General features: G+C 41.7%; 1 protein-coding gene and 1 long non-coding RNA gene across 4 annotated transcripts in view; one reads left to right on the plus strand and one right to left on the minus strand.

Moving 5' to 3' along the window:
- LOC110260734 overlaps nucleotides 1–1,835 on the minus strand; it is a 24,802-nt gene extending 22,967 nt beyond the window's left edge. The window contains exon 1 of the long non-coding RNA XR_002344098.1: nucleotides 1,372–1,835. This is a non-coding gene — a long non-coding RNA (uncharacterized LOC110260734). The remainder of the gene's footprint in view (nucleotides 1–1,371) is intronic.
- The window catches only part of ERP27 (endoplasmic reticulum protein 27), a 27,142-nt gene extending 16,509 nt beyond the window's left edge, over nucleotides 1–10,633 (plus strand). For 2 of the 3 annotated variants that reach the window (XM_013997808.2, XM_001926542.5), the window contains 4 exons: nucleotides 1,844–1,960; nucleotides 6,904–7,029; nucleotides 8,974–9,171; nucleotides 9,882–10,633. In XM_013997808.2, coding sequence (XP_013853262.1) covers nucleotides 1,844–1,960; nucleotides 6,904–7,029; nucleotides 8,974–9,171; nucleotides 9,882–9,929 — 489 coding nt within the window. In that variant the 3' untranslated portion in view covers nucleotides 9,930–10,633. The remainder of the gene's footprint in view (nucleotides 1–1,843; nucleotides 1,961–6,903; nucleotides 7,030–8,973; nucleotides 9,172–9,881) is intronic. The other variant, XM_013997810.2, reaches the window with a different exon arrangement.

Here is a 21,558-nt window from a genome sequence, read left to right on the forward strand (position 1 = left end):
AGGCAGATTTTATATCTATCATAAGAGACAAAATAATAATGTTTCCGCAAGACTTTGGCATACTCAAAGAAAGCAAAAAAAAAAAAAAAAAAAAAAAAAAAAGCAAAAATACACAGTAGATAAAAGGAAAAGATCGATAACTTGACTGAAATCACCATCTGTTCATATACGATCACCATTAAAAAGGAAGTCCCCAGCGGGAAAAGATACGTAATTTTAGAACCATCAAAGGGCTTATATCCAGAATATATAAAACCTTTTCAAATCAGTAAGAAAATGATGAATTCAATAGAAAAGTAGGCAAATGGCTGGAACAGACACTTCAGAAAGAGGATATATACCTGGTTAATCAAGGAAGTAAGAGTAAATCTATTATGAGCTACTACCGGATATTCACCAAAATGAGTAAAATTAGAAAGGCTGATAATACCAAGTGTTGACAAGGATGTGGAGCAATGGGACCTTTCAAATAGTACGGGGACAGATATACATTCTTTTTCATTTTAGAAAATAGGTTGGCATTGTCTCCCAAATACACATCAGAATGCCTGTCAAAAACATACCATTCTATAATCAAAAATCCCAATCCTAGGAGTTCCCTGGTGGCTAAGTGGGTTAAGGATTTAGCATTGTCACTGCTGTAGCTTGGGTTCAACCCCTGGTCTGAAAGCTTCTGCATGCCATAAGCATGGCCAAAAAAATTAAAAGTCCCAATCCTAGATACATGCTCAACATACACAGAGGCATGAGTACTAAGATAAATGAATGAGAATGTTCACTGCAGCATTATTTTAATAACCAGAAGTTGAAAACACTCTAAATAACCACCAGTAGTAAAATGAGTAAGTGTTTTGCATAGTGATACAACGAGATATTATACAGAAAAGAAAATGAACAAATTATAGCTATGTGCAATAACAAGAACGACCCTCGTAAACAAAATTTTAAGCAAAAGAATCAAGATACACATACAAAAGAACATAGTTTGTTTCCACAGACATAATGTTTTTTAAAAGATGAAACTAAAGTATAACATTAAGAGATGCATTTTTACATGGTAAAGCTATAAAGGAAAGGATGAAAATCCTCATCATAAAAGTCAGGATAATGACCTTTGGCAAAAAAAAGGAATGGATTATTGATTAGAACAGATCACAGAGGGCTTTAGGCCTTCTGACAATATTCTACTTCTTTACCTGAGAGGTTGTTCTACAGTTGTTTGCTCTGTGTTAATTTACTGAGGTTTATATCTTCTGTTCTGTGCTTTTCTCTGTATGTGTGTTTTATTTCTCATTGAAAAAGTGCATCAATAAAACATAAATCTGATCCTGTAAACGCCCCCCCCCCCAGGTTAGAGTTTCATCTACTCACCTTGACTTCAAGGCTCTTTGGAAATGTGCTCTGCCTACCCCACTGCCCTTGTCTCTCTCCTACCTTCACTTATTAGCTACTGCTATAGTCAAGCGAACTGCAACTTCTAGAAACGGGGCATCTTTCATCTTTTTGCCTTTTGCAAATACTGTTCTTTATTTAAAATTCCCACCCCCATCCTCCACCGTCTGACCAAGTTTAGCCTTCAAGAGCTGCATCTTCCTGGAAGCTTTTCTGCTCTTCTTCGGGTGACATTCCCTTGGGAGGACACTTGCCACAATCTGTGGGATGTTTCTGTTTACTTCTCTGTGTCCACAGGACAGTGTGTTCCTAGAGGGCAGGGAACATTTCCTATTTACCTTTCTGTCTTTAGAGCTTCAGTTAGTGCCTGACATGTGGCAAAGAGTCCAGAAACACTGATCAATGAATGAAGACAGAGCTGTGACAGTTTCACCCTTTTTGTTTGACCCAGGTGGATGACAAACAACTGGATTTAAAGAGTGAAGACATTGAAAGGATGGATGCCACCAAATTAAGCTATTTCATTGAGAGCAACAACCTCCACTTGGTGACAGAATACAACCCTGTGGTAAATAGCTCCTCTCTAGAATCTTAAGTCCCTACATCAGGGAGGGCACTTGCTTCATAGCAGAAATCCTTTTTCTCAAGAGTTCTGATCCTTTGACCAATAATAGCATTAACCACCATTAACTGAACACCCAGTTGTTTGTGTTGCTATCTTTATAACAACATTTAAGATTGATGGACTTTCCCCTACCCAACAAAGAAAGAAATGGAAAAATTAAATGATGTGTCACATGACTAGTAAGAAAATCAGAGTGCAAAGTTAAGGCGACTAGTTAAAATGTCTGGGTTTGGTCGCCTGAGAGAGTTCAGCAAAGTTCTCTGATTCCAGCAATAATCTAGACCATGCTTCTCAAACAAGATTGCAAGCTTGCTGGCTGCAACTACGAAAATACCGAGGGCTCATTTTTTCCCCCTAAAGCATTGATAACCAGTACTTTTGTAAACTGCAAAAGAAGTAAATTAATAGACAAATGAGATGCTTAAAAACAAAGCCCACTGTTCACATATTTGGAGGCTGCAGCAAGGTAAAATTTCTAAAAAGTTTTACACACTTATTCCCAGTATCTGTGCCTATTGCTTTGTGGACTAGTAACTAGCCGTTCTCAGTCTGGCACCATCGCCAGGTCTCTAGACCTTCATGGAGCCTTAGCTTTCTTTCCTTGGGTGGTACCTGCTACTTGCAACCTGGATGGGAGTGTTGGTCCATCCATCCAGATAATCTTCTGGCCTTCTAACACTCTACAGCTTATAGAATTCCCTTATATGTCCTGCCTTTTACCTTCCCCAACATATATCATCTTATGATGGAGAGTTAACTTCCAGTGATCTGCACCATCTTGGAAATGCTGTACATTCCCTAATAACCATCATGATTTTTAGAACTTACAAGGCCCTTTCACATCATTTTCTCATTTAATACCCAGAGTGATTTTTTTCAAGGTTGAAGAGAGAAAATTATTATGCCCATTTTATAGAGGAGAACGTTCAAGACCCAAATACATTCAAATTACACAGTAAGTAGAAAAGGCATCATTTAAGGCAAGAAACTTAACTGATGATGCATTAGCTCATTTTGTCTATTTCCATTTTACTGGAAAGGAAATGGGAGGTCAGAAAAGTGAAATAACTTCCTCAAGGCCATATGACTGGTCATTTGAGCTTCAGTGACAGCTCCTTGTCCCCTGCTTTTTTCATGGCTGGTCTGTCTGACGGAGTCCTGTGGTTTTCCCATTGCCCCACACAGCCTTCAACAGAAAACACCCCTTTTCCTGTTGACTAAATTCCTGTCCACCTCTCACAGCATGTTTGTCACCATGGGGTGGTGACTCCATTTCCACTTCTGCTGAGATTCCAAACACACACACCCCAGGGGTGTTGGCAGTAATAACTGAAAAGGCATTTTTCTCCTAGACCATCATCATTCTGGTCATTGTGTCTATAAAGCTGCCAGGAGTGCATGTGAGACCTGAAGGGATGACCTTCTAGTCCCTAGGTTTATGGCCTCAAGGTCCTGGACCAGCTTTCATGAGTTTTCATGCCTGGTCCATCTCTCATCTCATAGAACAATGACATATTTTGTGAAATTCCACATTCATAGTGATAGCAAATCATATGAAGAAGAAATTAGGAAAGAATTTCTTTAGAGAAGCAAGTTCAACTCTGACTTTTTTTATTTGCCTGACATAGTGTTTTTCTCATTTGGACATCTGCTTATATCATTATAGTCGTTTCTCATTCGTGGCTGGTGCAGAGATTTGTACCAGTTGCAACTGGACAGAAATTCACAGCCACATAATTGACTTCCTCTGCACTTTTAATGCACACACTCAATACTTGTTTCAAGATGAAAATCTGGATATGTCTATTAGGATTAAACTAATCACTTCTGCTGTGTCCAATCCTTTCTGCTAAAACAACTATATCATTTGACTCTTTAGCTTTGAATTTTTTTGACTCTTTCTAAGACATTTTTTTTTTCTTTCTAGGCACACCTGCAGCCTATGGAAGTTCCCAGGCCAGGGATTGAATCCAAGCTGCAGCTGTGACCTATGCCGCAGCTGCAGCAATGATGGATCCTTAACCCACTGTACCCAGGGCTGGGGATCAAACCCTCACTGAGGCAGAGACAATGCTGGAACCTTAACTGCTGCACCACAGCAGGAACTCAAACTATTCCCAAAATTTATCCTCCATCTCTGCTCTAGGAGGATAGATGCATAATCTAAATTTAAGAAGCAGGATCTACTGAAACAAGAGACAATTATTTAACATCCAATATTCCAAATTTAAAATCTCGGAGTTCTCATCGTGGCACAGTGGTTAATAGATCCGACTAAGAACCATGAGGTTGCGGGTTCGATCCCTGCCCTTGATCAGTGGGTTAAGGATCTGGCGTTGCAGACGCGGCTCAGATCCCGTGTTGCTGTGGCTCTGGCATAGGCCGGTGACTACAGTTCGGATTAGATCCCTAGCCTGGGAACCTCCATATGCCGCAGGAGCGGCCCAAGAAATGGCAAAAAGACAAAAAAAAAAAAAAAAAAAAAAAAAAAAAAAAAAAAAATCTCACGGAGTTCCCGTCGTGGCGCAGTCGTTAACAAATCCGACTAGGAACCATGAGGTTGAGGGTTCGGTCCCTGCCCTTGCTCAGTGGGTTAATGATCTGGGGTTGCCGTGAGCTGTGGTGTAGGTTGCAGACGCAGCTCGGATCCCGAATTGCTGTGGCTCTGGCGTAGGCCGGTGGCTACAGCTCCGATTTGACCCCTAGCCTGGGAACCTCCATATGCCGCGGGAGTGGCCCAAGAAACAGCAAAGCCAAAAAAAATAAATAAATAAAATCTAAGACCTGGTTTTAAACTCCAGGGAGAAAGAACTCATTGGACCCTCCTTGACTACGTGTTGGCCAGTAGAGCTGGAAAATCTCTACAGAGCAGCGTGCAGCTTCTGGAAGGATCTTACCTCATTGCTTCCCTCCCTGCCATCCTGGGACCCTGCCCAAAGATTCACACTTTCTTCCTGTGTACAAGCTTGTTTTACAGAAATGCTTGCAGATTTAGAAGAGAGACGTCAAAAGGAAAGGGAGTTATTTAAAAGAGAGATCCCTGGGAGTTCCCTGGTGGTTAGTGGGTTGAGGATCCACTGTTGCCATTGCCGTGTCTCAGGTTCAATTCCTGGCCTGGGAAATTTAGCATAATGTGGGCATGGCCAAAAAAAAATTAATAGAGACCCTTTCAGGAAAGGGAAATGAAGGGAGCCAGTGCCATAGTTTCACACCATCTCTTCTCACCTCCCCCTGCTTCATAGCTCTTCCCTCCCCACCATCACCAACAACTTCATGGGGAACCACCATCTCTAATCACCAAAAAAGGACACGATGCTTCTGGTCTCCCGAAGAGCTTACTTTATTGCTAACCTGAAGTAGACTGATTCAACCATGCTTAGGGTTGAATTGGTTTAGATGGGGTTTTGCAATCAGCTGTGCAGGAGGCAGTATCTTGGTGGTCAAGAGCATGGACTCTGTAGACACATTGCTGGCTATGCATCCCAGCTCACCACTTCTGTGACTTTAGGAGATCTTGTGCCTCAATTGCTTCACTTAGAAAACTGGGACTTTGAGGATTGGTTATTACATGTAAAGACCTGATACTAGTAAGCACTCAAAAGTAGGCACTCTAAGATGCAGTCAAAGGCCACATTGTAAGTGCAACTTGCAACATGAAAAAGGGTTGAAAAAGTGACTAAAATGTTACACGATGTGTTTGTTATCTACTGATGCATGACAGCTTACTCTAAAATTTAACAGCTTAGGAGTTCCCTTCCTGGTGCAGTGGTTAATGACTCCGACTAGGAACCATGAGGTTGCAGGTTTGATCAATGGCCTCACTCAGTGGGTTAAGGATCCGGCATTGCCGTGAGCTGTGGTATAGGTTGCAAAAGCAGCTCAGATCCCGTATTGCTGTGGCTCTGGCATAGGCTGGCGTCTACAGCTCTGATTAGACCCCTAGCCTGAGAACCTCCACATGCTGTGGGCGCAGCCCAAGAAATGACAAAAAGACAAAAAAAAAAAACTTAACTTAAAAAAGTAAAAATTGATTATCTCACACAATTTCTGTGAGTCAACAATTTGGTAATGGCAGGGGCTAGGTGTTTCTAATCCAGGGACACTTGTGAAGTTGCAGTCACTGGTCAGGGAAGCAGTCATCTGAAGGTTCGACTGGGGCTGGAGGATCTGCCTCCACAATGGCTCGATCACATGGCTGGCCAGTCAGTGCTGGCTGTTAGCAGGAGGCTTTAGTTCCTTGCCATGTGAAGCTCTTCACAGGGCTGCTTGAATGTCCAGCATAAGAGAGTAAGTGACATAAGAGAGAGCAAGGCAGAAGCCACTATGTCTTCCTTGGCCTAACCTTGGAAGACACACTCTGTCATTACTGCAATATCCCACTGGTTACTCAGCTAATCCTGTTCAGTGTGGGGAGGAGGGAGCTACACAGTTGCAGGAAAAACAGAGGGTGAGACTAATTCAGAGCCATCCTGCAGGAGTTGCCATTGGTGTTATGGATGCACAGGTCTCATTTATGTTCTACTGTACCTATTCACTGGTTGCCATTAATATTTTTTTTGTTTTGTTAGTTTGCTTTTGCTTTTCTTTTAGGGCCATACTTGTAGCATATGAAAGTTTCCAGGCCAGGGGTTAAATTGGAGCTACAGCTGCCGGCCTACACCACAGCCACAGCAACTCAGGATCTGATCTGTGTCTGTGACCTACACCACAGCTCATGGCAACGCTGGATCCTTAACCCACTAAGTGAGGTCAGGGATCAAACCTGAATCCACATGGATACTAGTTGGGCTTATTACTGCTGAGCCACAACAGGAACTCCCACTAATGGGGTTTTTTTTTTCCTCCTTCTTTCTTTCATTCTATCTTAATACATTTCAATTTGCCAGACTGCGGTTGGCCTTTTAAACAGTATTGTTCCAATTCATCTTCTACTGATAATGCACAAGACCTCCCCAGAGTTTGAAGAAAGCATGCACAGATACCAGAAGGCAGCTAAGCTCTTCCAGGGGAAGGTAAGTCTGGACTGGGAGATACCCCTTGGAATACGCAGCAACAGGACACTAGTAAAGGGGAGGTGGGGACAGGGAAGAGAGATAAATGGGGGAAAAATAGTGGTTAAGAGATAACAAAGTGAGAAGTGGAGCATAATAAATCACATTACTCTGATGTAAAAATAAAGATGTATTTTATACTATTAAAGACGCATATAGTCATATCTTCCATTAGCAATACATCTAATTTTTTTAATACATCAATGGGTGGAAAGAAAATAGAGACCCAAAGATACTGAAAATAAAAATCACTTAGTAGTCATGATTTTTTTTTTTTTTCGTCTTTTTGCCATTTCTTTGGGTCGCTCCCACGGCATATGGAGGTTCCCAGGCTAGGGGTCAAATCAGAGCTGTAGCCACTGGCCTATGCCAGAGCCACAGCAATGCGGGATCCGAGCCGAGTCTGCAACCTACACCACAGCTCACAGCAACGCCGGATCGTTAACCCACTGAGCAAGGGCAGGGACCGAACCCGCAACCTCATAGTTCCTAGTCAGATTCGTTAACCACTGCGCCATGACGAGAAATCCATGTAGTCATGATTTGTTTACTCCTTGCTATAAACTCTAAAGTTTTAGACCTCAGTGGTTCTTTCTCTTTTTTTTTTTTTTTTAATTTTTTATTTTTATGGCCACACTGCGGCATATGAAAGTCTTCCTGAGCTGGGGAGTGAATCTGAGCTGCAACTGCAACCTGCGCCACAGTGGTGGCAACACCAGATCCTTAACCCACTGTGCTGGGCTGAGGATCCAAGCAGAGCTTCCACAGTGACCCGAGCCACTGCAGTCGAATTCTTAGCCACTGTGCCATGGTAAGAACTCTGGGGCTTATTTCTCAAATAAAATGCTTGTGTAGCGAGTGCCTATTGGATAGCCAATAAGTATTTATTTCTTTCCCTTCCCTAGCCTGTGTATTTCTACTTGATATGACTGAAATAGTAAAACTTCAACTACTTCAAAGCCACTGCGCTGAACTAGAGGCCTGTTCAATGATGAGGGTTGTCTTGTTATAAAACAAGCTGATTTTCCAATGATTGTTTCCCTAATACTGGAAGTTTTCAGTGTTACTAAATATAGATGATCCTCTAACCAAAATATTATAAATAAGATTTCTACTTTGTGTAGAAGGTTTGATTTAATAATATAAAATAATGAACATTTATCAAGCATGCTGTATATGCCCAAACTAGAAATATTAAATCCATTCTCCTGTTTAATCCCTGTCAACAAAAGCCCATTTTTCCAATGAGAACACCAAATCTCAAAGAGGCTGAATAGTGTCCCCAAAGTCACACAGCTAGAAAGCACTAGAGGAAACATTTTAAAAGAATTCTCCGCTTTTAGCCATTAGGCCATACTTTCTCCCTTAGCTAATCACCAAATTCTCTTCCAATTCCATGTTCCTAAAATTAAATAAACCTGATCCAAGGGATAAAAAACCAGAATAATGCCAAATAAGAAGGAATTCCTTTTGGAGTACTCACTGTGTCTCAGGGGTAACAAACCCAACTAGTATCCACAAGGATGCAAGTTCAATCCCTGGCCCTGATCAGTGGGTTAAGAATCCGGCATTGCTGTAGCTGTGGTGTAGGCCAGAAGCTGTAGCTCCATTTCGACTCTTAGACTGAGAACTTCCATATGCTGCACCTGAAGCCCTAAAAAGACAAAAAAGAAGAAGGAGAAGGAGGAGCAGGAAGAGGAACAGGAGGAGGGGGAGGAGGGGGAGGGGAGGAAGAGAAGGAGAGGAGAAGAAGGAGAAGGAGGAATTCATTTTAACTCAATGGATATTTCCATTGTGTGGCACAGACCATACATTCCATCAGTATAAACTGCAGCAATCATAACGTGTATCTTTCTCCCCAGGACCTCAGATAGATCTTTCTCTTTCAAACATCTCTGACTGCAGATTCTTTTCATCTTGGTGGACAGTGGTCAGAAAGAAAATGGGAAGGTGATCTCATTTTTCAAACTAAAGAAGTCTCAATTGCCTGCCTTGGCAATTTACCAGACCCTGGATGATGAGTGGGATACGCTGCCCATAAGAGAAGTCTCAGTAGAGCATGTGCAAAACTTCTGTGATGGATTCCTAAAAGGAAAGGGGTCGGTAAGTGTGAGACTCCTGGTAGAGCAAGTGGAGGTTTTCTTTGTCTCTCTGTCCCTTTAATTTCTTTTTGAATAAAAACTCTTAAAAAAGAAGAAGAAGAAGAAGAAGAAGAAGAAGAAGAAGAAGAAGAAGAAGAAGAAGAAGAAGAAGAAGAAGAAGAAGAAGAGGAAGGGTTCTCCTTCTGGCTCAGCTGGTTAAGAACCCAACATAGCCTCCATAAGGATGTAGGTTTGATCCCTGGCCTTGCTCAGTGGGTTAAGGATATGACATTGCCACAAGCAGTGGCATATGTTGCATATGTGGCTCCAATTTGACCCCCAGTATGGAACTTCAATATGCTGTGGGTGTGACCATAAAAAGAAAAAAAAAATTCTTTGACCTCCACTGGATTTGATTAAGAGTAAAGGAATGGGAGGATATGGTGGTCAGAGGTGGTATTCTTTCTAGGATATAATCATGGAAACAGAACTCCAAAAGCATGTTTGGAAAGGTCTTGCATATTCAAAGGAGGTGAATTTGGGATTTTACCATTCTGTGTACAATATCAGTGGGAAAATAAATCAAATTCCATGTAAAGAGGTCCTGAGATAAAAGTTGAAGATGGATTTAGGATTTTTAAGTAGGAATTAAACAGCTCGATTTGCCAATCTCAGAGTTCATAAACAAGAGTGGACTCCAAGTCTAAATATCAGTGTCATGATGTTTTTCAGAGAGAAAACCATGAATCAGAAGAAACGACTTCGAAGGTGGAACTCTGATTTCTCCCTGATTCTTCAATGTGCTACCAAGCTACTTCATGCCAAATAAAAAGGGGTAACTCAAACCTCGGAGACACTAAACAACAGGGTCACCAGGCTCACATATACACACACAGAGATACACACACACACACACACACACATACTCACACACACACATGCAAATGCACAGACAATATACACACAGCTCTAGATCATTCCTTAAAATCTTATTTACTCTTCTTGTCTTTTCTTTTAAAGACACTACCTCTCTCACTACCCATCCAATTTTTTCTTATGTGTCCATACTGATTTGGCCCATACACTGTCATAAATGCCACAAGATGGAAGCTTTAAGAGAAATACTGTGCTCCTGCTATGAAGCGGCAACATTCCTAGAGGGAGATGGTTCTGATGTGTCCTTTAATATTGAATTCATATACGGCATGTGACTCACACTCAGCCTCTTATAGAGTCGCCTAAGGGTTGAAACTCTGCCTTCCTCCTATGCCTGTGTCCCTCTCTGATTCAGGGCCAAGGACAAAAATATGGCTTTTTACACCTCTCTGGAAATGTCTTTTTTCCAGAAGTCAAATGATGTTTCCAAGCCTCTGAACTCGGCAGAAACAGGCCATGTCAAAACTCTGTGCTTGTTTAGCGTTCCTAACTCCCCATATAAATCAACAACCGCATGATAAATAAAAGGCAATCATGTTATAGGAAAAGACTGGGCTCTTTTTGCAGACCAAACTTCTTGCAAATACTGCACTGCCCAACTCAGCATTGCGGACCCACCCCTCAGTGCCCACCATTTAGGGTCAGGCTATGAGCCACTGATGTGGTGTTGTTCACCCTGTGGGCAGGATGGGAGCTGGGGGATATGATCCTGAATGAAGATTGGCATAAACACAGCTGAGGAGCAGGAACAGAATTAGGTAAAAGGTTGGGGAAGGGGTGGGAGGAGAGGGGGGCCCTTGGCCCCGGGGGCGAGCTGGAGCTCAGTGTGGATTATTGCAGGTGAGCTATGCAATTTAGCCCATGTGGGACGGAGGGAGAGTTTGGCTGCGTGTCTCTGGCCCACAGGCTGTTACTGTCAACACACAGATGCTGCATTGTTCCCGGAAGGCTCTTGGCTCTGAAGGAAAGTACCTAAGTGCCGAAGAGCTGAAAAACCACAGTGTATACCTAAGGACTGGTCCAAGTGGGGAACGGAGACTGAAAGACTTAGTTGTTCCTTTCTGTGGAGAAAACTCCACGGCCCCTGAGCTGGGAGTCAGCTGCTGGCATGAACACCACTGTGAAAGCAGCTGTGTACTGCACACCCCTTGGCAGCATGAGGCCAGTGGCTGGTGAGGAGGCCGTCCCTCCATCCACAGGGCTGCTGAAAACCACCCAAACAGTCTCTTGCTTGAGGCTGAAAAATATTCCTGGGATAGGCACATCCCAGCAGTATCCCTTTGATCCTGCAAACCAGAGCTCTTGACATTTACAGTCAGGAAATTCTTCCTGATATCCAGCTGAGGTCCACTAGCCACACAAGCTCGGGTCTTCTTACCTCTACTGCCTGGAAATTCTTAACGGCTGCCAGTCACTATCTCTAAATGATACCTTTAACTCCTTGCTGTTTGCTCGTAGGTCCTCTTTGCCAGTCTTCTCTCCTCCATACTCACAACACAAACTTTTCAACCTTTAAACATTTTTCTCCAAGCCATTCGATTTACTTTATTGTTTTCTCTCTTACCTCTTCCTCAGATTTCCCTCTTTCTTGCTTAAAATCATGGGATTCCAAGCTATGGTAGGAATTTAGTAAATGCTATAGTATAACCTCCTATGAGCTATAGTTTGTTTAACATGGGGTTCATTTTTCAGTTATTTTACTTGATGTCTTCCCCCTAATAACAATGGTCAATGCTGACTACATGGGTCTTAATAGTTTTACACTGTATTTTGCTGCTTGTTGACATTCGATACCAATTTTTCATAACTGTACTTGATATGTTTATTTTTAGCTTTATGGTATTTATTTAATTTAATTAATTAATTTATTTATTTATTATTGTTATTTTTTTTGTCTTTCGCCATTTCTTGGGCTGCTCCCGCGGCATATGGAGGTTCCCAGGCTAAGGGTCGAATCAAAGCTGTAACTGCCAGCCTACACCAGAGCCACAGCAATGAGGGATCCGAGCCGAGTCTGCAACCTACACACCACAGCTCACAGCAACGCCAGATCCTTAACCCACTGAGCAAGACCAGGGATCGAAGCCGAAACCTCATGGTTCCTAGTCGGATTCGTTAACCACTGCGCCATGACGGGAACTCCTATGGTATTTTTAAGTATTCCTTTTCAGTTTATGTTTCCCCAAAGTTGAAAGATAATTGTTTTCATTTTTTAAACTTTTACTGAAGTACAGTAGTTGATTTACATTGTTGGGATAATTTCTGCTATACAACAAAGTGATTCAGATATATGCATGTATATATACATATATATATGCACACACACACATCCATTCTTTTTCAGATTCTTTTCTCATACAGATTATCACAGAATATTGGGTAGAGTTCTCTGTGCTATACAGCAGGTCCCTCACTGGCCAACCATTCCATATACTACAGTGTGCATATGCCAATCCCCAAACTCCCAGTCCATCCTTCCCCTCCATATTCGTATTATACATTATACTTTGTATGTTTATTTTTATCTTTATGGTATTTAAATTAATTATTCCTTCTCAATGTGTTTCTCCAAAACTGAAACATATTTTTGTCTGTCTTCTTCATAGCAAATCCTGTTCTTTGTGGGATACTTTTAACCAAAGAATGGAACTTCTTTAGTAAGAAGAGATTTATAAAAGTTCTCATTCACTCACTAGAGATCAGACTTACAAACTTCTGTAATTTCTAGGTCTTCTCCGTCTTTGGGTAATACCTTCCTAGGACTCTTCCTCCATTTCCCCAAGGCGATTGTTGAAATATCTAGATATATCACAACTATTTTTCCCTGCGGAGTCATTCATTGGTCTTAGCTAACAAGACTGCCATATTTTTTCCTTAGACCATGAAGGAAGTGGCAATGTTATGCAATAGAACTTCATAAAAGCTATTGGAAGGTTTGGAAGACTATGATGGAAGGAAGAAGTGGGAGAAGAACCTGGGTCAGAGGATGCCAGGAACATTTGTTTTTGAGTCTCATCTCTTCTGTGTCTGTGGCTCTGTGACCTTGGAAAAAACCACTTCTATCTTAGAACTTCAGTTTGCCGAGGATAAATACAATAATAATTCATAGGATTTTCTGAGATCCCAGGGTGATTATACATTTAAAGTTTGTCATCACTTTTATTTTTTGATTTAATGCTATCCTGCCTTCTCTGGGTGACAGTTGTTTCTTCAGTCATCAGAACTTAGGGCAAAGGAGAAATTTCCTTCAGGATCTTAAACAAATTAGCATGGGAGGCCTCATGAGCACTTGAGATTGGAAAAGTATTTGAAAGAACTTTTAAAATGTAGACTTTATTATTATATGTATAGGGAAGCCAACAGATATGAGGTGATTGCTATTGAAAAGATAGTCATTATTCACAGTTCCCAAGAGGAGGGAACAAGCCATGTCACAAAGGGCCACATGGGGCAGCACCAAGGTTGGTCAGAAGACAGAAGGAGCAAAAGGAAATGTGAGCAAGAGCCTTTTTTGTCAAGGCAGGGTAAGCAGGATTGGCTGGTCTGAATAATTTCAGCAGGGTCTAGGGCATAAGAGCTGTCCCTAGTTGTCTAGAACCTGGCCCTAGTGTTATTAGGGCATTTCATCCCAGAATGTGGAAACCCTGTGAGAGCTCAGCAAAGGAGGTGGTTGGAGCTTGGGATATGGATTTGTTGGTTTGCATATGAAAGAAACTCTAGGGAGGGAGTTGTTCATGATCTCTAGGAATTGGCTAGCTCTGGGAAGAGCAACCTCTCCAGGGTCGGCAAGGCTCCAGATGTCAAAGCATCAGAAACACATGGTTAATACAATACTCTGAATACCCACCTGTCATGAGATTTCTCTCCCAACTCACCTGGTCTGTTCTTGCTACAAAGGAAGGAACACTGTCTTTATCAGGCCCCTATTAGTACCCATATATCTTGGGTATAGAGGCAGAGGATGGGTGCTAAGTGGTGTGTAATGAGAGAGCAGTTCATTTACTCATGGCTTCATTCATCCATTTAAATACTTACGGATCAAATACAAGGATGTCAGGCAAAAGCACCTCCTAGAGAGCAAAAGTTGGCCTTGAGCAAAAAGCTGTAGAACAGGGAAGTTTCCATTGTAGTGACAACAGGAAGCCATAGGATTGATTTGGGTCTTGAAAAGAGACTAGCAAAGGAGGGAAAGTTGGATAAAGGAGAAGGGAGTGCTATAGAGAGGCATGGGTAGGAGGCTGGCTGTGGCTGAGAAAGCCCTAGAGTTGGGGGAAGAGAAATGACAAAAAGACAGAGTCTAACCCCCGAAAGGGAAGAGGCTCATCACAAAGAAACTTTATTTCACAATTGATTAATTCACCTTTCTGAAAGGCTCAGGTTTCCTAGGTAAACAAAACAGGAAGTGGGATGTGTGTGGCACATGCTTTTAATTATAGCGCTTTTACGTAGAGAGACCTAAGAATAGAAAAGGAAGGGCTTTAAAACATCTCTTGAGTTTTGAACCTTGGGAAAAAAGGTACTTGAGAAACCAGTGAAACAAATGCTTTTTAAAATCATACTTCATCCTCAAAAAAAAAAAAATCATATTTCATCCTTATTCGAATCACTTCTAAGGCAGACCAGTGTGTCATTCTTTTCTTTTCATTCTGCAGCCAGAGGTCATTGCTTCTGTGAGTGTCACAATGAACTGAATGACACTCGGAGCAGAAGATTAGGGAAAGTTGAGAATGAGAGGGTTAAGCTACCTGTGTAGGTTATGAACAGTTTTGTGGAATCCAGGCTTGAATGTGTTGTTGCTAAGTCTTAATAGCAGGACCCAACTTCCACCTTAGGCCCACTTTTCCTTAATATGTTAACATGGATTTAGCCTAGGTTTGATGAATTAAAAATAGATGAGATTAGGAGTTCACATGGTGGCTCAGTGGTAACGAATCCGACTAGTATCCTTGAGGATGCGGGTTTGATCCTGGCCTCACTCAGTGGATTAAGAATCTGGTTGCTGTGGCTGTGGTGCAGGCTGGCAGCTGCAGCTCCAGCAGAACTCCTAGCCTGGGAACTTCCATATGCCATGGGTGCAGCCCTAAAAAGGCAAAATAAAGATGAACTTGGATGTAATTCCAGCTGTAGTGAAGTAAGAATTTAACACGTATGTTGTATTACAGATCGTATTTCTTGGGAAGAAGACTCTGAGACTGAATTTCCTCATGGGAAGTTTATTGGTGTGGGGGGTTGGACGTGTGCTCCTAGAACCTGTGAGGAAATGAAGAACGTGAGATTGGACAGAAGGAAAAGCTGGGATATGTTCTAGTCACACGAAGACTCTATTAGCCCAAGGGGATATCCTTGCAGAATGTCCTTGCAGAATTTCCCAAATTGGAGAATGGAGACGGGGCCTTTTTACCCTGATGTTGATCATTTGATGCAGGTGACACACATGCACAAAGAGGCTAGGATCATGGGCAAAGTGATTCTTCTTAGCAGAGGGAAATTTCTGGATTTGAAATTAGTGTGAGGGGAATGCAGCTAATAGCAGTCCTCTGTCAATACACCCAGCAGCTGGGGTGCTGTGATCTGAATATTTGTGTGTCCCCAGTGTTCGTATATTAAATTCCAAGTCCCAACATAATGGAATTAGGAGATGGGAGGTGATTAGGTCAGAGCCTTTATGAATGGAATTAATCCCTTTCTAAGAGACCCCAGATGAAAGAGAATGGATGTGTGTTCATGTACAACTGAGTCACATTGTCGTACAGCAAAAATTATCACAACATTGTTAACTTTAAAAATGAAAAAAAATCTTAGCACAAAGCCTTTAGAGGTTTAATAAACATTAGTCCCTTCCTCTTTAAAACAAAACCAAAAAGCAAAAAAAACAGACACCCCTGTGAAGGTACTATTAAAAGTTTGCAACCCAGGTGAGGGATTTCACTCAAACATGCTGGCACCCTGACCTCAGATTTCTGGCCTCCAGAACCATGAAAAATAAATTTCTGTTATTTATAAGCCACTTGGTCTGTGGTATTTTGATATAGCAGTCTGAACGCCCAAAGATATGTGAGACGAGTGCTTCCGATGTAAAGAAGTTGGGGGTGATCTGCTCCCCACAACATTCACCACATGTAGCAAACACCCTATCTTCTTCCAGGCTACTGTCATCACTTCACCAATGCTATGTCAAAGAATGAGCAAAGACTGAATTTATTTTATCAGATATAATATGGAGCACCTTCACTGAACTGGGATTGGGAGAGAATGTGTTATCTTTACAAAAAGGATTAGGGCAGGCTTCTAATAGTTTGTATAGTCACTGACCCATGCATCCCTTCATCAAGCATGTTTTGAGTCTACCATGAGATGAAGATGTATCAGAAACCAGAGCAAATCCCATAATGTTGATTTTACCCTTCCCATTCCCAGCCATCTGGTTTCCCAGTGGAGGACAAATATGAAGTTAACTGGGGATTTCGTCTATTGGTTCTCAAATCTGAGCGCTCCCCAGGTAAAATCTGAAATTGGCCTTTGTACACTAAGAGCAAGGAGAGATGGAAGAAAGAGGCAGACCACTCAGGTGGCTAGGTGGCAGTTTTAATCAGCAACGGAACTGGCATACACGGCTGGTTTGGGGTGGCCAAGAGACTAGTAGATATCTGCACACCTACCCCCACCAGAATCCTAGAAGTTTTTAGAGAGGTCTTAACAGGGTTCAGCCACATATACAGTCCAGATGGGCTCAATAACGCATTACTCTCTCAAGGCTGTGACCTTGAAAGGGCTCCAGCTGTGGGAACAGTGGGTGGAACATACATTCCAAGGACAGAGGAGGGGATGAGGAGCCTTCCATTGCCCAGGTCCCACTCACAGATCAATGTCCTCTCAATGACTTCTTCCAACGTGATCTGAATTTCTAATATACTCAGTTACTCTTCAAATATTTTAATGATGTTGATGATAATGATGTATGCCCAATAAAGGGAAAGTGAAGTCTTGAACAGTAATTTGTGAGTGAGCAAAAAGCGACATTAGATTTAATTTTATATTCTCACCATAATGCTTACTTATACCAACTAAATTTCATAAACACTATCATATTTCTTTTCTTTTCTTTTTTTTTTTTTTTTTTTTTTTTTTTTTTTTTTTTTTTTTTTTGTCTTTTTGTCTTTTTCCAGGGCCACACTTGCGGCATATGGAGGTCTCTAGGCTAGGGCTCTAATCGGAGCTGTAGCCGCCGACCTACGCCAGAGCCACAGCAATGCAGAATCAGAGCCGCGTCTGCAAGCTACACCACAGCTCATGGCAACACCCAATCCCTAACCCACTGAGCAAGGGCAGGGATCGAACCAGCAACCTCATGGTTCCTAGTCAGATTTATTAACCACTGAACTACAACGGGAACTCCTTTTTTTTTTTTTTGATATTTCTTGTTAAATATCATTTCCCTTTATGTTCAAGGTCAGATGCTGACCTTCCTGTCCCACTTCCTGCTCCTCACACTCTCTGGTATATCCACTTTATTGCTAATAATTATTCATCCTGGGGTTGATCTTTTATTACTCTCCGACCAATTCATGGACCCTGTTTCTACTTCTTCCTCCATCTTTACCTATTCCTGGGATGTTGCTCCAGGTGACTACATGGGAGAGAGGTTGAGGCAGGAGGAGTTAGTGTAAGGGCTGAGCACATAGTCAGGGAAGGAAGTAGATACCTATTGAACAGTATATTCAAAGTTCTGCCCTGTCCTTCACTACCTTTTTCACCATGACCATGAGAATCTTACTGGTCCCAAAGGCCACTCCCCTGCACTTAGGCAAACATGCCACAGAATGAAAGTGGGAGATAATTACTTGGATTGACTCATTCTTTTCCCTCCACTCGCACTTTTCCCTTCACACCACTAATAATACACAAGGGCTAGAGAAGGGAGGAGGCTAAGTCAGTCAACAAGTGAAAATGTTAGGTGTTTGTGGGCAGGCAGGTGGTTTGTGGTAAAGTATTCACATGATTGTGAAATGCAAGAATGGTAGTGGTCAAGGATGGGATGTCAGTTTATAAGGCAAGGGCTAAAGCGTCAGAAAACTATTGCTCTGTTGGGGCCAGCTAGTGTTTTGGGAAAGAATGGCAGTCATTGAGGTTAAGGCTGAATATAATTATGGAAGCCAGACCAAGTGTTAAAATGGCAATTTACTAATGGTTACAGTTTTAGAATTGCCATCAGCTTATGACCCTCTATTTCTCCTTCCACCGTCTCATTTTCCAAATTGCTAAATTACAGAATATTCAAGGGTTTCTTCAGGAAGAAAGTCACCATTCTCTAACCCGTGTGATCCTAGTCAGTACCCTAACACAAGCCATTTCTGAAAAGCCCAAGTCACAAAACACAATTTTCATATAGTTCTCAAAATGTCTGGTCTTAAACACAGTGTTCTCAAGTTCCAAGAAGAGAGAGAAATTTTTGAGAAGAAACTTTAAAGGACTTTACTGCTAGATAAGTGAGGAATGAATGAGGAGAGCTGTGATAACCATCAAGCGGGATCTTAAAAGGGATGCATTTCAAACAGACCATATCATAGTTGTAGCTCTTAGTCACCAAAAAACAGAATAGAACCCAAACCACAGTAACCTTCATCTGTGAAGCCAACATTCATTTCTCATGCACCTCTACAAATTCCCCACCATGTTCCTGTGAGGAACGCACACATAAGTAAACAGATACTCAAAAACCCATCAAGACAAAAGGTTTTATTATTTTTTCTATAGAGAGATTGAGCCTCTAAGATCTGAGTGAAGTGGTCACCGTTGTTTAAAAGGGAAGAAACTCCAAGGGAACAGGAAATCTCTTTAAGGAAAAAGTCACTTCTCCAAGCTGCTGTGCCTTTCATCAGTGATTCCTTTGCTCGGCACTTAAAAAACTATCAAAGGTTTTGTTTATTTAGGACATCTAGTCTTGGAGTTCTCTTGCGGTGCCATCAGTTAAGGATCTGGCATTGTCACTGCAGCAGCTTGGGCCGCTGCTCCGGCATGAGCATGGCCAAAAAAAGAGACACCTAGTCTTCTACAAGCTGTTAGAGTGAAATAATTGTCTGCCAGAAGAGTTGAACCACAAAGATGTCTATGAAAGACTCTGTCTCTTTAGACTAGACCTGGAGTTAAATTTTAAAACAATGGAGTCCAAAAAAGAAGAGACTTTTAGGATTTCAAATGCTCTTCAAAAGTTAGCCCAACACACAGAACAAGGTCACCAGAAACCTCTTTTGTGAAAATGATCACAGGAGCACACAAATACCTTCTAGCATTCCTTTATTAGACAGTTTCTCTAGTTCATATGAATGGGAGGGCATGGTGGGAGAGGGGCCTGCTGTTAGGAAAACTGAAGTCAGAGGAACTATTCGGGTCGGAATCTGGACTTGGCCATTACATTCAGCACTTTGTCTTGGGAACATCACTGGATCTCATTTTCCCTACATGTAAAATGAAGTTAAGAGTAACTTTCTATCTCCTCATAAGTATATAGTCGGGATAAAATGAGATGAGGAATGGAAAGCATTCTGAGATATAAAAATACACATTGACTTTGGCCTGTACTCAGAAATTCTAGCCCTCCACAAACACACATGCACCCTTGTCCAGATGCACCATAAAAGGCAGCCTCAGATGACTAAGAAAGAAAAAAAGGAGAAAACTGAAAAATCCCCAAACACAGAGCCTATCAATTGATAAAGAGCTGATTCTGAGAACTTATGTTCAACTGGGTGCAAATCGAATTGTTCCCACATTTATTTCTCAATCCAGAAGAACCCAAGCTGAAACTTCCCCTTTATAGGTACTGTTTGGGCACTTAGTGATACACTGTTCTGATCCAATGCTAAGAAGGAAAGAAGACGTCTTACTTCTCAGAGTCCCAGGTCCTGCCACACAAAATAAAGTGATGAGGAAAAATGGCCATAAGGGTTCTTTAACTAACATTTTGAGTTTTGAAAATTGAAGGCAAAGGAGGGCAGAACTGATGGACTGGCGAGTGCATGTGCTGGGCACCAGGCCAAACATTTTGCCTTCCCATTGTCTCCTCATAATGAAAATAACTTGGGTTCAATTCAGGCCAACGCAGTCTTAATCTACCACTGGTCTGTAAATCAATCACTAGACTCAACTCAAAAGCAGCTGATTCTATTTCTGTCTGATAGTCCATGCCAAAACTCAACCCCCGGTTTGTTTGGTTTTAATAAATTTATTCTGTTGTTGCGAACATTGTGCAAAATGGAAAAAAACAAGTCTAGACTGGTTTGAGTTCAGGAAGTTAGGGCAGGGTCTCTTTATTAAAAATAAACATCCTCCTCCTCACTTCCTTTCTACACTTTTCTCACAAATCTGCTCCCCAAAGCTCTTGGAATCTGGGGCTCCAACATGTGCTTGTTGCCTTGGGTCTATGTATGCAGCACCTCCATGAATAATAAAACCAAGAACACAGGAGGTTCCTAAAGGCAGCTGACTATGACACAAGTTGGACATGACAAAACGCTAATCACCTGGATCCTAGTAGGATATTTTATCTTCCTTTTGTAAAAGTTGTCATATTAATCCCACTGAATGAAGCACATTTTTGTCTGAATCTTGCATTCTATGTTCTTTGGCACTCACTGCCCTTCTAGTTTTAACTAAGGATGGTGACCTCTATCACTTCCTGTCCCAACACTCTATTCAAACCTGCAACTAAAGCCAGGATTGCGTTTGTTTCAGTCCTCTCCCTCTACCTTTAAGGGTTCCCTTTTCCTTTTGGGTCTGACCCCCCTGCTTTTTTTTTCTCCCCAGGAGATTTTGTGAAGTGCTGTTAAAGTATTAAGGTTTCTGATTAGTGAAGGACACAGTGATCCACAAAAGGAACCCCACTAATAGTTATTTCTAGTTCTTTAAAAAATGCTTGGAAGGACCTGGTAGAAGGGAGAATAACACGGCTTTGATCACATAGACTCTGGGGTCAGATGATGTGATTCTACTACTCATTAACAGTGTAATGAAAGTGTGAACTTTCACAGCTTTCCTGGTTTCTCTGTGCCTCTATTTCTACAATGTAAAATAGGAAAAATAGGAGTTCCCACTGTGGCACAGTGGGTTGAGAATCTGACTGCAGTGGCTCAGGTCACTTTGGAGGCATGGTTTTGATATGATCCCTGGCCCTGCACCATAGGTTAAAGGATCTGGCATAGCTGAAGTTGTGGGGTAGGTCGCAGCTGTGGCTTGGATTCAATCCCTGGCCTGGGAACTTCCATATGCTGTAAGCACAGTTATTTAAAAAAAAAAAAAAAAGTAGTAGTAGGAAAAATAACAGAACTAACCTCATAGATTGATTGTGAAGATTCAAAGAAATAGCACAATTTAAGGACTTGGCACGGAGCAAGCATTGACTATCATACTTGAGAAATACTCCAAAGTGGACAGATGTCACTCACTTCACAAGCTTTCTTTGTTTTTCCTTTCTTTC

The sequence above is a fragment of the Sus scrofa genome, chromosome 5, assembly GCF_000003025.6.
Source record: "Sus scrofa isolate TJ Tabasco breed Duroc chromosome 5, Sscrofa11.1, whole genome shotgun sequence".
NCBI classification, from domain to species: Eukaryota; Metazoa; Chordata; class Mammalia; order Artiodactyla; family Suidae; genus Sus; species Sus scrofa.